At 45.0% G+C, this 16,227-nt stretch overlaps 1 protein-coding gene across 1 annotated transcript; it reads left to right on the top strand.

The window, feature by feature from the left end:
• The first annotated feature begins 5,293 nt into the window (after positions 1–5,293).
• PSMB2 (proteasome 20S subunit beta 2) lies at positions 5,294–15,574 on the top strand. Its single transcript, XM_030964440.1, has 6 exons — positions 5,294–5,440; positions 7,885–8,007; positions 8,561–8,631; positions 12,652–12,814; positions 14,454–14,503; positions 15,338–15,574. The coding sequence occupies exons 1-6, from the start codon at positions 5,350–5,352 to the stop codon at positions 15,443–15,445; spliced, it is 606 nt and encodes a 201-aa protein (XP_030820300.1). The 5' UTR covers positions 5,294–5,349; the 3' UTR covers positions 15,446–15,574.
• The last annotated feature ends 653 nt before the right edge of the window (positions 15,575–16,227 follow it).

Genomic DNA, 16,227 nt, shown 5'->3' with positions numbered 1-16,227 from the left:
GTAAATGATTAAAATAATTAAATACTTCAAGTTGACAAGCAGAAGCAGAATCTTGCCAACGGACATTTGTCGGTAATTAGTTAATTAATCCTAACACAAATTATAAGCCATAACAAACCAGTCAGGCTGAACACAGCCGGCTGTTTGGAATTAAACTTAGAAAAAGAGGGAGTGAGAGAAAGAAGAAAGAAAAGTTTGGAGATTCTTGCAGATCTGAAGGAAGATGCTGAGCAGGAGCTGGTGTCCCTCTGGGAAGGGCAGCCAGGACAGGGGCAGGAGTTGGGCAGAACAGGGCTGTGTTCCCACCTGGCAGGAGCACAGTGGGGCGGAATGCATGGGATAGGCAGGACAGAGCAGGATTTGGGATTTCCACCCTTTTTCTGAGAGGAAATTCAGCACAAAAGCTTCCCAGCTCTGTTTCCCAGTCTGCCACTGGTACCAGTGTGCACTTGAGAACATCCTTGCCATGGGAATGAGCTGGTCTGGGCAGGTCCTTCAGGTCCACAGGCAAGTGGTGGCATTAATCCAGGGGTTTCTGGAAGATGTGTGGGCCAGCTCTGTGAAGGGCTCAATTCTGGGTTGCTGGGAGGGCAGCTGGTTTGCAGCTGCCCATTAACACCCTGAAAGTGTTTCTAGGACAGGCTGGAAAAGCAGGGTCAGTGCTTGGGAGCTGGGTCCTGCCAGGGAAGCTCGGTGCAAATGACACCAGGACACGTGTGTGGTCAGCAGAGACGCTGATGCCATCCAAATCACTGGGACTGGGGAAGACAGAGCCTTTGTGCAATGGGAAGAGGTTAATGAGCTGTGGGCTGGTTTCTCACCTCTGGTCACCTTGGCTCAGGTCCAATTTTCAGCCCTAGATTAAGTGAGGTTGGTGATCTACAGGCACAACAAAGTGACTGACAGCTCATCTGTGGCTGCACTGCTGAGTTCACACGTCCAGCTGGGGCTGGGGAGGCACTGAAGGGCCAGGCTTTGCCCTTCCTCCAGCACGAAAAAGCTCTGGAGCAGGCAGAGTTGGTGAGGACCTGCACATCCCCAGCACAGGGACACTGCTGGGTGACAGACTGGGCCAAATGACAGCTGGCAATGCAGCTTAAGTGAGAAATGGGACATACAGGTTGCAAATGGGCTTTTAACAGCATGGAAAAGAAGGCACGAAATGTTTTTAAAGAATAAACAGATAGCAGGGAAGTGTGACTATCCCACAGATCCCACACTGTCGGAGGAGCTGCCAGTGACTGATGTGCCACATCTGGGCACGTATCATGTGAGGGGAAGTATGAACATGTGAGCACACATGACCATCTCCTGATGTGATTTACAAGCAGAGGAGAAAGAGATTACTTACAAGACAATGAGAATGAACACTGAAGACATGCAAGGCCCATTTCTTTTGGCCCAAACTCCCTGAGTTGCCTGCACAGTGGGTTCCTATTTTCCATCAAACCCATCCAGAGGTCTGCAGAAGAGAAAGTTTCATCCGCATGTGCGTGAGCATGTGTACGCGCGTGTTCTAAGTGTTTTGCATTATGTGAGCTCTGACCTTCAGAGGGGAACAGAAGGAATATTTTCCCCCCTGAGGCTAGAGTTGTCAGTGAAATGTCTGTCTTCCTTAATAATTTCAATCCGGGTGACAGGGGACAGGGCATTTTGCTCTGAACGAACGTACTGTAAAAACTGTCAGATAGAATTTGTCTCAAGAAGCAACATTTCTATCTATTCGGGGTCATAATTACAGGCATCTTATGACCTGTGGAGCAGCACATTTTTCTCAACTGAAAAAAAGGAGTCCTAAAATAGGTGGTTTGGTCTTCTGCAGAGCTTTGGATTGAACCTAAATGGAATCTAACAAACAAACAGTGATCTGCAGCAGAACGCTTTCTTCGCGTTTGCTGGCTGCTTTTTTAAATCCAGAACAAACTGTGCACTGAAGTGACGTAGCAGAAAAGAGGGATAGAAATTGCCATTCACTGGGCTGGAGTAATGGCCTATTTCTCCTATATCCTGTCTCCTAACTGCCTGCCTCTCAGAATTTCCTCCACACTGACACTAGCCAGCGTCTTGTTAATGAACTGAATAAGTAACTAAATGGGTGATTAACCAAATGAGCATGACGATAATTTGATTGCGCTTTCCCCACTTTTAAAGCACAGGAAATAGTAAGAAAAGAAATAATTCAGTGACCAGCAGGAATTCACACAGTACAGAGCTAGAGGAACTGGAGGAAGCTTTGACTAGATGTGGCTGTCAATAAATCCCCCACAGCACTGCAGAAATCTCTGGCTAAATATTTAGATTTCTTGATTTGTGCTTCCACACAGGAGAAAAAAACCTATTCATTGGTTTGAAGCAGCTTTTACTTTTATGGTTTGATTTTACAATTAGCAACAATCATGAAATTGATCGTCCAGCTGTTATGTGCAGCTACGAGTCACACACAACTCAGTGCTGGACATCATTTTGGGGTTACCAGCCTGGGTTTGTGTAGCAGATCCTGCAGTGCCTGCTGCTTTCCCACCTCACTGAGGTCTGAGTGACAAATCAGATCGGGTGAGGGAACCCAAAGTTACCACAGTGGGGAGATGGTCTGCACTGCTGGGGAGGGAGAAATGTGAAAACTGAGAAATAACACCCTGTCCTTGGCCATCCCAGCTGCCCACAGTGGACAATCCTCTTCCCCACCCCAGGCAGACAATGGTGACCATGACAGAAGCACAGGGAAGGAGCATCCAGCTGAGGAGCAGGGCTCCAGCTGGACTCTGGAATGCTCTCACCCACAAGATCAATCCTGACAGAGGCACAAACGTTAATCAGCTGTTGGCAGGGCAGGTTACAATCCATTTTCACCTGCACACTCTGATGGATGCCCTGTTCTTGCCATCACAGGTGGAAGGAAAACACTCTGCAGTGAGCCTGGCAGTGAGGAGCAGAGCAGCTCTGGGAGGCAGAGGGATGTCTGTAGGATTCACAGAGTCAGGCACTGACATTCCCTGACATGTGTGCCAAGAATGAGGACTCTTGGAAGGAATTTTGCCTTTTGCAAGGAGGACAGTATCTGCACACTGATGTTGGCCTGGGAAATGTCTGAAGGGAAATGGGGCACCCCAAGGTCAGAACAATCCCTCTGCAATGCTGCTGTGCCCCTGAAAACAAGCACTGAAGGGAGATGCCAACAGCCTGCTCTGCCTGCCAGGAGAGCAAAGCTCAGGATTTAAATCCCACTGACAAACACCTCCATCCAGGTAGTGTCTAACACTGTCAAAATAAACACGTGAAAGAGATTCTGTAGCTTTGCTCACTAAAAATTCAGCAAAAGCTGCTCTCCAGGCATTGTGGTGGGAAGGATAGAGCCAGACTTGGCACCAGGATTGCCACAGGCTGGGCATGGGATGAACAAGGCAAGGCTTGTCCCAGCCCATCCCTGAGGGGAATCTGTTAAAAGACACCACATTTAGGCCTATAAAGATTCAGTTCCGGGAGCTCTGTGGAGCCCAGACAAGGAGATTAGGAGCAAAGCCCCGTGTAAGCCTTGCAGGGTTCATGTTGGGGTTGGTGATCCAAACCACACGCTCCAGCAGCTGCAGAGAAGTTCAGTGAATCAAGATATTTCTATTTCCATCCACTCCTACCCTGCCCTGTGATCTCCTAAATCACTTCTCCTCTCTGCACCTTCATTTCCTGCACCTGAAACAGCAGGAACATGGGGATTCTTTTCTTCTCTGGCAAACAGGAGCTCCTGCAGGAAACTTCATCCAGGCATTCCAGTAACTGTAACATCATCTTTACTAATATCACATTGAGAGACAACAAAGGACAAAAGCTGGTGCAAGCACTGCTCAAACAATTCCTGGAATGACAAATCCCTCCTATCCCACCATCCTGGGTCACACCACAGCCCCACACTGGTCATATGAGATGGAGACTGAGCAAAAAGCTGAGCCCAGATCCCTCAGGAGAGCGTTTTCCAGCCTGAGGCAGCAGCAGTGCACTCAGGAGGGCTCTGCATGGCCCTTCTAGAAGGAGAACAGGATATTGAGATCACCAGACTGGGATTGTCCCTTTGGCTGTGGGGAACAAACTTCAGTGGGTTTGGGGGTTTTTGGACACTGTTCATCCACCAGTGCTGGCACTGCTGAGGCTGCACGTTGGATCCTGGGGCAGTTCTTCATGGCAAGCGAGACATTGAGGGGCTGGAGCGTGTCCAGAGAAGGGAACAGAGCTGGGGATGGGTCTGGAGCACCAGGAATGGCTGAGGGAGCTGAGGGGCTCAGCCTGTTGAAAAGGAGGCCCAGGTGGGACCTTCTGGCTCAACATAACTCCCTGATGGGCTGGTGGGTGAGGTGGGGCCATCTCTCCTACTATGAGAAGAGTGAGCTCAGTGAAGGACAAGAGGAATTGGCCTCAGGCGGAGACAGAGGAGATTCACATCAGATATTGAAAAAAAAATTTCACTATTTGCATGGTCAGACATTAGAACAGACTGCCTGGGGAGGTGGCGGAGTCACTGTCTCTGGAGGTGTCCAAGAGGAGCTGGGTGATGTGGCTCCAGAGGCAGTGCTGGTTGAGGGACTGAGTGATCTTCAATCCAACCTTGATGATTCTGTGAAAAGCTTACGTGGATGCAGAACTTGGGGACATGGGTTAGTGGATGGCACAGTGGCGGTGCTGAACTGAGGATCACCTTGGAGGTCTTTTCCAACCTCAGTGCCTCATTCAGCCACTCTGTGTCTCTGGGATCTTTCCCACCTTTAACCATCCCGTGATTCCAAAGGGATGGACTTTGACTTCCTCAGATTCGAGGCCACCCCAACGTTTTATTCCAAAGGGATGGAACCCAATCCTCTCCGATTCGAGGCCACTCTGTCCTTCTCCACACTTAACCATCCTGTTATTCCAAAGGGATGGAACTCGACCCGCTCAGATTCGATACCACGCCATCCATTTCCACCTTTAGCTACCCTGCAACTCCAAAGGGATGGAACCTAACCCGCTCAGATTCGAGGCCATTCCATCCTTCTCCACATTTAACCACCCTGTTATTCCAAAGGGATGGAACCCGACCCCCTCAGATTCGAGGTGACCCCGTCCTTCTCCACATTTAACCACATCGTTATCCCAAAGGGATGGAACTCTTTCCCCTCAGATTCGAGGCCACCCTGTGCATCTCCGCCTTTAACCACCCGTTATTCCAAAGCAACGAAACTCTTTCCCTTTTTCCCCTCACACTCCCCTCAGGGCTCCCCGGCCCCGCGCGCGCGGGCGGCTCTCGCGAGCGGTGACGCCATCGGCGCGCGCGGGCGCGCAGGCGCGGCGGGGCGGGCCGGGCCGCGCTGTGTCACCGCGGCCATGGAGTACCTCATCGGCATCCAGGGCCCCGACTACGTCCTGGTGGCCGCGGACACCGTGGCGGCCACCAGCATCATCCAGATGAAGCACGGTGAGACTTTGGGAGGCGCCGGGGCCCCGTGCTGAGCCCTGGCCCGGCAGGGTGTTGCAGGGCCCCGCGGTGTGCGCGGTTGGGTGCGGCGGGCCCGGCGCTCGGGCTGAGGGGAGGCTGTTCCCGGGGAGGTATTTGGGTTTGAGCGGTGCCGGGCCCTTCAGGGAGGTGTAGTGGCTGTAGGAGGTGTCGGTTTGAGCTCTGCCGGCCCTTCAGGGAGGTGTAGTCGCTGTAGGAAGTGCCTGGCGGCCTCTGGAGCGCGGAGCCAAAGTTGGGCTTAAGTCACTGCTTGCTCCGGGTAAAGTCCCCAGTCGTGACCAAGTGTGACCGCTCTGTGTTGGGTTGTCAGCTTAATTTACCTGTTCAGGTGAGCGTTGGCTTGTGATCCCAAACCTCGCTCTGCACAGCAGTGTAAAAGTGTTAAAAAGCCGCACAGGGATAACGGTGTGCTCACTTGTGCATAATTCACTGGTAAAACGTAATTAATGCGAGAAGAGGGATTATGGGGACTAAAAGTATCTGTGAAATTCACAGTACAGGGAGCAGGAGCAAGACTGAAATATGGCTTTGGTTTCTTTGTATGGTGAAACATCTAGGGCGTCACCAAGTCTAAAATAATTTTTTTTCCTACTGGACTGAAGCTTGTTCTATTCTAAAGACTGTGCTCTAGTAGCTCTTTAAAAAAAAAAAGTTGTAGAATAGAAAATTGCTAGATTTGTACAAATGAATAGAAGTAAATCTATATAAAAATGTTATAGCACTGTGTTTACATCAAATGTTTCACTTCGAGTCTGTGATAGCCAATTGGAACAGTGTTAGAGGTTGTCAAAGCTGGTGGTACATACAAAATAAAAATTTAATCACTTTAAATAATGTTTTCTAAGTTAATGTTGCTTCCAAATAGGTTTGTTCACAAGCTGTAAGAAATATCTACTTTGAACATAGGATTTTGTTGGTTTTGCTGGGGTGGGGTAAGGGGAAACCCATACATTTCAGATCTATATTTAGACTATTTATTTGTAAATTAATTTCAGCCTGGAGAAGTTTGGAGGTGACCTAATTGCCCCTTCCAGTACCTGAAGGGAGCCTGCAGGAAAGATGAAGAGAGACGATTTACAAGGGCCTGGAATGACAGGACAGAGGGAATGGTTTCCTTCTGCCAGAGGGCAGGGATGGATGGGATATTGGGAAGGAATTGTTCCCTGGGAGGGTGGGCAGGCCCTGGCACAGGCTGCCCTGGGAAGCTGTGGCTGCCCCTGGATCCCTGGAAGTGTCCAAGGCCAGGCTGGACAGGGCTTGGAGCAGCCTGGGACAGTGGAAGGTGTCCCTGCCCACAGCAGGGGTGGGCTTTGAGCTCCTTTCCACCCCAAACCAGTCTGGGATTGCAGGGCTGGGCAGTGGCAGTGGCTTTCCCTGAGCTCCAGACAGCAGCTCCAGTGCTGTGATGAGTTTTGACATCATTTTAGAGGATTGTGACACTCGGTGCCTGCCTTGCAGCAGAGATTGTTCAGCACCATTTAATGAGCTGGAGGGGAAGCTCAGAGGTGGAGGCTTGGTGTTTGTGCAAGCCCTCAGTGGAGAGAAGGGATTTTCCCTTCACTCCAACAGCTCCACAGTGTCTGTCTGGGATATCCAAGTGCCAGATACCTGCTCTGGTGAGAGGAGACTCTGTGAGCACAGCATTGTCTTCAGCATTGTCATTGCAGCAGCTTGGATCCCCTTAACTTAAAACTGTTTTATGCTGCACTTATGTCTAAAAATATGGATTACTGTTCCTTAATTTCCTGCTTATAACTAGGTTTTGTTATGACTTATAATCATTACTTTAATTTTCATTCTCTTTGGTTGTTTGGTTTGGTTTTTTCCTCAAAAAATGACAAGCAAAAGAAATGTTTCTGGAAAAGCTTCATTCATGTAAACTTCCTGGTTTTTTGGGATTGCTGGATATAAGTAAAAGGGCATCATTTGAGGTGGAATTTGGTTCTGGATTTCCTAAGATTGCTTTTGCTCAGTGTGTTGATATTTTAGCTTTATATTAAATTTTTTGCTTCTGTTGCAGAATATTTGAATAAAGTTGAATAGTCACTGAGCAAAATTCTTACTCCTGATCCCAGGAAGCAAAACCTTATGCTTTGAACACAATATTCTGTGTAAAGCTTTATTCTTTCCTACCTTGCTTCTAAGGTAGGAAATACTATATATTTCTGGAATGCCTCCCTCCTGGAGGGCTTTGTTTCTCTTCAACAACTCTTGTGTTCTGTGTCACCAGCTGTGAGACACCAAATGTCAGTCTGTGCTCAGAAAGGCTTTTTACTGGTGCTCCAGGTCATGATGCATTTACCCAAATCTCTTGCTTCTGTAAAGTCCTGATGTGTCAGGATATTGCCAAAATAATTTATTCTTCCTCGTGACTATGGCAGTCAATGCTATTTTTCTTTGCCTAGACCATGACAAAATGTTTAAGATGAGTGAAAAGATCTTACTGCTGTGTGTGGGGGAGCCTGGAGACACGGTGCAGTTTGCAGAATACATCCAGAAAAATGTTCAGCTCTACAAAATGAGGAATGGTGAGTGAAGCAGGACAGGCCCTGGGGGCTGGAGCAGAGCTAAGGGTGGTTTCCAAGAGAATGTTGGTGGAAAGTGTTGTTCTCAAACTCTCTGTGAAGATTCCTGCATTTTTAGTGTCCAGCAAAGGTGATAATTCAGGCAGGATGCAGAAATAGAGTCTGGGTTGTACAGTATAAGTTAAATGGTTTATCCAAGTCGGAGCAAACTTCTTTGCTATATAAATTACACAAATATTTTACTGACAGACTTATTATTCTCTTAATATGTCCATTGCATGCTAACTGTCACCAGTTCTTCTGATATATTGGACAAGAGTCAAGCTACATGTCCTTAATACTTTAATTTTTTGAGGCCATGTATTTCTATGGTCCATAGAGATATGAAATACCCAGAGTCTGAGGGCCCTGTTCATGCTTGTAGCTTTCAGAATAAACCAGAAGTAGACAAAAGGCACTACATTTTGTTATTTCAAAGGAGGCATGGGAAGGTGGGAGGTAAAACATGAATGATTTGGGCCGTTACCAAATAAATATTTGTCACTTTCTTCTCCAGGTTATGAATTGTCTCCCACTGCAGCTGCAAACTTCACCCGGCGAAACCTTGCGGACTATCTCCGGAGCCGGGTGAGTAAAGCTGGGAGATTTTGGCACAGGCTTCCAGAGAACATTTCCATCCTCAAATAATGGAGTCTGAAAAAGGTGGGAGCTGCTGTCTATAGTGATGAATTTGGAACTGGCTGCTCAGGGATGTAGTGGAGTCAAGGAACAACTGGATGTTGCATTCAGTGCTCTGGTCTGGGTAACAAGGGGTTGATGGGTCACAGGTTGGACTTGATGATCTTGGAGATCTTCTCCAACATCACTGATTCTGATATTCTGTGAGTTCGCATTACTGAAATAATGTCTTAGTAAAATAGAACTTGATTTGCTTATTTTAAAAACTTATCACATCACTTATCAATAACTGATACAGCCATAGGCTTAAAATTCCAGCCTTGGACCCAGTAAACACTTTGTCACACACTGCAGATGTGAAGTGAATTAAACTTCTTGAACATCGAGATAAGGTTGTGGGTTTTCATGCAAATGCTCCAAATCCGTTTAATCTTCTTGGAAAATGATTTCTTAGAGCAAAGCTGTTTGATGTGCTTAGGAAAACAAGTGCCTTTTGTAAACAGCAACATGAGGCTTTTTGGTAAATACCACATCCAAGTTGGGGTTGTGTTTTCAAGTTACTGAACTGCAATTAGTGATGTTTCCCAGGGTGATTTTTTTCAAAGTATGAAAAGCTGCTGTGAGCGGGCAAACAAACCTTTAATGATCTAAGGTTAGGAAGCATTTCATTGAGAAGAATGTAATGTGCTACATGAAAGAAAACAGGAAGAAAGAGGATGTTGAGAATGAAGTTGTTCAGCTCTGTCAAGGATAGAGTGTGGGTTGAACTGTGTTGCTGTTCTAACAGTGCACTGCTCAGGCCTGAAATCAGGTTTTACAGTAGCAAATAAAGGCCAGTATTAACCTCAGAGCTGTATTGTTGAGAACTACCCATGTGGAGTGAGAGTTCTTCCAGAACACATGCACAGGAACAGCCAGAGATTATTGTTCTCCTTTCTGACACAGATCACAGCTGCAGGTAGAAATCCCTTCCAGCTCAGGATATTTTGTGATTCCACACTGCTCTTCTGGTTTAAAGGGCTTGATCCAGCTGCATGGCTGGCAGGTGATGGTTGGCACTGATGCTGTTTGCTTTAGCTTGTGTTGAGGTGTGATTTGGAAGGTCTGTGTGTGTTCTGTGCATTCCTGTGCAATTCTCAAGGCTGATGTGAAGCAGTAATGCTGTTGGGGCCTGGCCCTGGTGCTGCTGGCTCATCTCAGGGCCATGACCTGCACAGATGAGTCTGTGTCCTGTACCCTTTCAGCAGAGACAGCTATTTCTTACATATGATTTAAAGTACCTTTAACAGGCTTTTTGGTAAACCTGCCCATCAGGAGGCAGCACTGATGTGGAACCTTTGTCTTCCTCTGTGCCACATCCCTTGGGGGCTGATCCTCCCTGTGGCTCCAGTCCTTGCTGAGCCCACGCCTGTCTTCCAGCTCACCTTCTCCAGAAGGCAGCAGCGTGGGGAGGACACTGGCAGAGGCAGATGTGTTTATTTACCAGAGACAAAAACGCTGCTCTGGTGCAGATGGCAACGCCCCGGGGCACGCAGCACTCTCTGACACTGCTGTCACACTACACTGATCTCCACATTGCAGGCAGAAGCTTTTTTCTCTAACTTAGCACTTCATGGTTTATTTGTGGCATTTAGAATTCTACAGTACAAGCCTTGACATCAGAGTTGGTTTTTTTCCTGTGAATTTTGTTACATTTTTGTCATAATATGTGGGATACCAGAAGGATTAACACTGGTGCTAGAAACTGCATAAGGGATTCCTGGAGGCTACTAATGTAATCATGTGGATCATAAAAATGAAAATTCAAAGGTAAAACATGCCAGCACCTCCTGTTAGGAGTAGGAAAATAGTTGAGAAGTAAAATGTTTGGTGGGGAAAAGTTTGATACAAAAATGTTTGGTACATTGATCTCACTGCTGAGGTTGTGGCGGGGGGGGGAGTAGAAAAAAAAGCCCCCTGCCCTCCAAAGGTGATGAAGTTCAGTCTCTGATTGTGATGCTGTTTAATTATAGGTGACAGGGTCTGGCTGGATTCCAAAGGCAGCTTTCAGCTCCTCTCCCCATGTCCACACTTGGCAGGAGGCTTTCCTTGCTCCCACCTTTCCCCCCTCGCTGTGACTTTGGCTTCCACCAGATGTCACAGGGCTGTGTCACCACCGAGCTGGGCTTGGGCTGTTGGGCACAACTGTGCTCTTCAGCTGTAAATTCTGAACAATTTCACACATCTCCTAATTGCTGTCGTTATTTTAAATCAAACAGCACCAAGTGCAAAACTACTTGGGATGAGAAACGGTGCTTCTGTAGGAAGGGAAGTTTGGGGTAAAAATAATGTCCTGGAGTGTTAGTCATCACTCATTTGATGGCCCTTTAACCATACCAACCTTGTAAAGAGTTGAGAATTGTTGGCATGGACCAAGTTACAAAAGTCAAGGAAGGAATGGACAAAAGGATTGGGATATACAAGAAATTCCAGTCCCAGCATTGAGGTGTTACACTGCAAATTTCATTTATAATCATGGAAGTAGTAAATAAATTATGTATATTTGCTAATGTTTAAATCCTGCCTTTCTAGACTAATAAGGCATGGGGGATAATTATTTACATTTGAGTTTTAAGAAGTCTCAGAGACCATTAGCAGGAGAACTTAACTGAAAATCAGTTTACAGATGGGTTTAAGTCTGTATAACACCATTTATTTATGGTTGAGTATCTCGCATATGCCAATGTTGGTAATTCCAAGTCACACAATAATTTGAGTGATCTTGTGTCATGGCTCTTAAATATCAACTTGTGTGATGTTTCAGAATAAATAAATGATGAAATACAGCCTAATTAAACCAATACAGCTGCATGGTAACTTCTTTCCAAATATTCTTGGATGCTTTGAAGATTAAATCACACAATTTAAAGTGATGTTTTATATATAACTGTAGCCTGCTTTATTCTTTCATACTGTCTGAAAGTAAAAATATAGTGGAGTGTGATTTTTTTTGTGTGTGTGGAAATTTACTGTATTGAGTATCAAAATGAACTTTTTCTATGATGCAGTTAATGTTTTGGCTTTAGGGTGAAATTTTGTTTGCTTTTTTAATCTGGTAGTTGCATCATCATTGTTTTTTCTTATTTTGTTGCTTTGTTGATCCAGGTTTTCCAGCAGTTTGGAGATATCCTGTTAGTACAATTAATTTAATAAGAAACATTGTGTAGATATGGAAATACTGGAAGTATATAAAAGCTCCTTTTAAAAATACATACAATGCCCTAATTTTCTCTGATCCTACATTTAAAAATAATATAGTGCACGTGTGTTTCATGGTTTTACGAAGTACAGATCTTGGAAGGAGATGTAGGAGAAGGGGAGATGTCTGATTTATTCATGATGGTGGAACACTAAACCCAGAACATGGAGTAAACTGCCCAAATATTAAAGATTAAACTTGGTACATGCAATAAAAAGCAAACTGCCAGTGAACAGGACGCTGTGTGTAACTGCAGTGTGTGAGAGCTTTCATACGTGCTGAGACGGGCCCTGCTCTCTGGGAGGGGGAGTGGGAAGAGAGCACAGAGCAGGTTAAATGAACAAAGAGTTCTTAGAAACGGCAGAATGTTCATGTTGTGCTCACGTGTCAGCAGTAAAAATCCACCATTTTTATGTTGAGGTGGAAGAATCTGGCATGAAAACTGCAGTTAAGTTTTTTAAAGTCTGAGTGTGTTGTGAAAGCTGTAAAAATACCCCAAACACACTGGTTTTCAAGAGAATAAGTTCTATGTTTTTATTTGCTTGTGCAGTCCATGTTACCAGAGGACCTGATCACTTTTAGCTTGAGAATGTGCTGCAGACAGGATTGATGTAGCATTTTATGGTGAGGAATTGGCTAATCAGCTCTGCTGCTGTTCGCTGGTGCACAGGGAATCAGGATTCAAAGATTTGCTGTGAGTGCTCTAACAAAAACCTCATTTCTCTTGGCAGACCCCTTACCATGTGAACCTTCTCCTGGCTGGCTATGATGACCACGAGGGCCCTGCCCTGTACTACATGGATTACCTGGCAGCTCTGGCTAAAGCTCCTTTTGCAGCACATGGATATGGAGCATTCCTTACCCTTAGCATCCTTGACCGCTATTACAAACCAGGTGAGTGGAGCCACTGGACAGGAAAATTCTCCTGCTTCAATTAGGCCTTGAGTTTATTAACCAGTGAGACTGACATTTGCTGAATCAGGTGGCATTGCTGTGGTGCAACAGATTGGAACTTGACTTTCTGTTAGATAAATGGAGCTCGAAAGGTTGCCTTTGGTTTTGCTAGCATGGTAACAGAAAACTAGTCAAGTCCTTAATTTTTTTTCCTGTTTGCAGCATAACAGGCTGGGAGTAAAGGACATTTCAGTTATTCTGAAATATGATTAGTCTTTCCTGGACCATTGGCAGCTGGTAGTCTGCTTTTAATAAAGAACAGTTTGACAGCTCTATCTTCTTGCTTGTCTGTTGGCTCTGACATGTACATTTTCCCAGAGTGTCAATATTCAGAGGTCAGTCCCAGATGCTATTGCTCCGTATCTTGGATTGGCTTTGTGTATGATAAATTAAAAACATTCACATGAAAAGATGTTCCTAGCAAGATCATCTCCAGCTCTCTGAAGTGGTGGTGATGAATCACAGAGTATGGAATGGTTTGGGTTGGGAGGAACCTTAAAGCTCATCTCATTTCACCTCCTGCCATGGGCAATGATACCTTCCACTATCCCAGGGTGCTCCAAGTCATGGCCAACCTGGCCATGGACACTTCCAGGGATGGGGCAGCCACACCTTCTGTGGACAACAGAGAGGTTTTAGACTGATTTCACAGTTCTGTGCACTTGGCAGCTGCTCATCATAACTCTTGCACATGTTTGTACCTGTCTAAACTTTTAGTTTTGGCATCGTAATCCAGTGCCAAGAAAGATACATGGCCCCATCCCCACTGTGCAGATAAGGAAATGTGCAAAGCACAGAATATTGCTAATCTGACATCTTTGGCTTTAGCTACAAACTATTTGACTCCTGTGTGCAAAGCTGAGTTTAAGTTATTATCTCTGCTCTGAGATTAGAAATCCTTTCATCTACCTCCTTCAAGAAATGTAACTATAAACTGATCATTTTCATTTAACTTGCCTGAGCAGTGGATGCAGGTCTGGAACAAAGCCTAGAAAGAAGTTTTAGACCCACCGATCCTGTTTATTTTCTAGTCATGTCCCTCAACAATCTATTGTTCCATTTTCACCATTCCTTGTGGAACAGAGGAAAATAATGAACTTCATTGTCATGGCTTGTCACCCCTATAGAGTGCTGGACTTTATCCTGAAGTGTGAGAATAGCAGGAGCATCCCACACGTGCCTTGTCTTTTATTGAGCTCATACCCAGCAGGAACATCCACTAAACCCATCTCCACCTCCTGCCCTGGACTCACAGCCGGCTGGGGCAGCTGGAGCTGATTTAGAGCTGCAATAAACTGCAGGAGAGGGAGGTGGCTGGGCTTCTCTGAGCCAGGCCCTGGCCATGGGAGGCAGAATTCCGTCATGCTTCCCATTCCCTGTAACAAATCGATTCTCAATGGCTTGTTGGGGCGTGAGCACTGCGGTGCAGGGTGTCCTTGGGACATCTGGAAAGTGTTTTCTGTGAGCTGGGAAGGAGAGGTTTTGGTGCTCAGCTGAAAAGTTGTTTAAATTTAATAAAAGTTTCTGTGGAGAGAGATGGCCTCTAATGAAATCAATCTGTGGATGTTTTCCCTTTCAGGTATCACACGTGAGGAAGCTGTGGAGCTCTTAAAAAAATGTCTAGAGGAGGTGAGTTGCTGAACTCAGGCCCTGATGCTCCTGAGAAAGGAATGTTTGTTTGCATTCATTCGCTGATACTTTCCTGTTCCTCTTGTCGCATTTCTTGCTGCCTTTGCCAGAAGGGTAATAAAGGCACTGGCCAGATGTGGAATAGCTACTGAGGAAAAGGATTTACAGGCAGTTGTGTTGCCTTTGCACGGTTCACATCCTCCAGAACGTAAACTTGAGCTTTTTGCGTGCTTAGCATAATATTGATCCAGACTTTTTCCTCTTATGTTTCTTCTGAATGTACTGCAGCATGCTTGTCACTTGTATTACACTTAAGAACTCTTAGAAGCATATACTAATTCTTTTCCAGCTTGTGAAGTGATACCTGAGGTAAAGCCTTGACCTTAAAGTTCATGAGCAATTTTAGTGTCAACATTAGACTCCAGATATTTCAGACACCAAGGCTTTTATTGTAGGAAAATAGTCTTTATCCTTGTCTTTAAGAGATTGATTTGAATGTAGATTTGAATCAAGAAGAAGTGCTCCAAAGAGGTCCTGTTTGAAGTATCTTTGTGACATGTACACTTTGTGTCCAAAATTTTAGCCCACTCTAGTTTTCCTGCTTAAATGTCTTCCTTGTTAACAGGCCTGGATGTTTTACATCTCTACCCAAGGTTTGTCTAATGTGAACCATCTTACAACAAACTCCCACTAATTCACTCCTGAGCAGTGACAAAACCCACTCTAGTTCCTAATATTTCAGGTCACTAGAACCAGGATGGAAATTGAAAGTATACTCTCTTTTATTTAAGCTTTGAGTGAATCTCATTTCTTCTTTTTGTCTTTGCTGAACAGCTCCAGAAACGCTTCATCCTCAACCTGACCTCCTTCAACGCCCGGTTCATTGACAAGGAGGGCATCCATGAAGTGGACAATATACCCCTTGCCAAAGTGGAGTCCTAACCCCCAAATCTTTCTTCAGCAATCTTCTTGTTTTGTTCTCTCTTGGATTTTTTTTTCTATTCATTTGAAGTACACGAATAATGTACTGCAGTGGGAGCTCGAATAAAGCCTGACATTTATATAGCCAGTTTTATCTTTTTATTCCACTGATCCTTCCTGAGAGGATTTGAGTAAATTGTTCCACAGTGAAAGTGAAACTTGATTTACAGTTCATGGGGGCACATTCAGGTTATTTATCTTTCCTCTTCTGAGATTTTACTGCTCTCCAAATTTCTTATTTGTGGGAAAATTGTGTTTTCTAGATGACATTGTGCTGTCATCCCTCTCATCACTAAAGCTCATCAAACCCCAGGCAAGTGGTCCATGCCGAACATGCAGCATCTACATTATTTTTTCAAAGATGTTACCACTCTTTGCTATATAAAATATTAATCAGGTTTTCAAATACCCAATTTGCTTTTGATAGAGTTTTTTTTTTTCACTTGAATTAGATTGATACAAAGGTTTCCAAGTAGAATGGATTTTGAAATGCACTTTTAACTCACCTGGCAATGGTTCTGTTACTGGGAAAGAGCATTCTGCTGGCACATTGGGTTCATAACTACATGAAATAGAATTTAAGTAGCATTTAAAATAGAAAATAATATATCAATTGTGTGATATTTCTTAATTGATGTGTCTGTACATTTAGAAGTACCTGAAATCAGTTCAGGGAGAAATTAAACAGCAGCACTCCTCATAAATCTTTGAATTACTCTCAGCTAGCTAGAACTTTGTTTCCT

Source organism: Camarhynchus parvulus, chromosome 23, assembly GCF_901933205.1.
Source record: "Camarhynchus parvulus chromosome 23, STF_HiC, whole genome shotgun sequence".
Taxonomy (NCBI): domain Eukaryota; kingdom Metazoa; phylum Chordata; class Aves; order Passeriformes; family Thraupidae; genus Camarhynchus; species Camarhynchus parvulus.
Note: the sequence above shows the minus strand (reverse complement) of the source record. Positions and strands in the feature narration are given on the sequence as shown.

Bases quoted from the DNA above. Each gene is read 5' to 3' on its own strand.
- PSMB2 (XM_030964440.1), top strand. From the start codon at position 5,350: ATGGAGTACCTCATCGGCATCCAGGGCCCCGACTACGTCCTGGTGGCC. The intron at 5,441-7,884 runs GTGAGACTTTGG...TTCTTTGCCTAG, and splicing joins CATCATCCAGATGAAGCACG to ACCATGACAAAATGTTTAAG. The intron at 8,632-12,651 runs GTGAGTAAAGCT...TTCTCTTGGCAG, and splicing joins CGGACTATCTCCGGAGCCGG to ACCCCTTACCATGTGAACCT.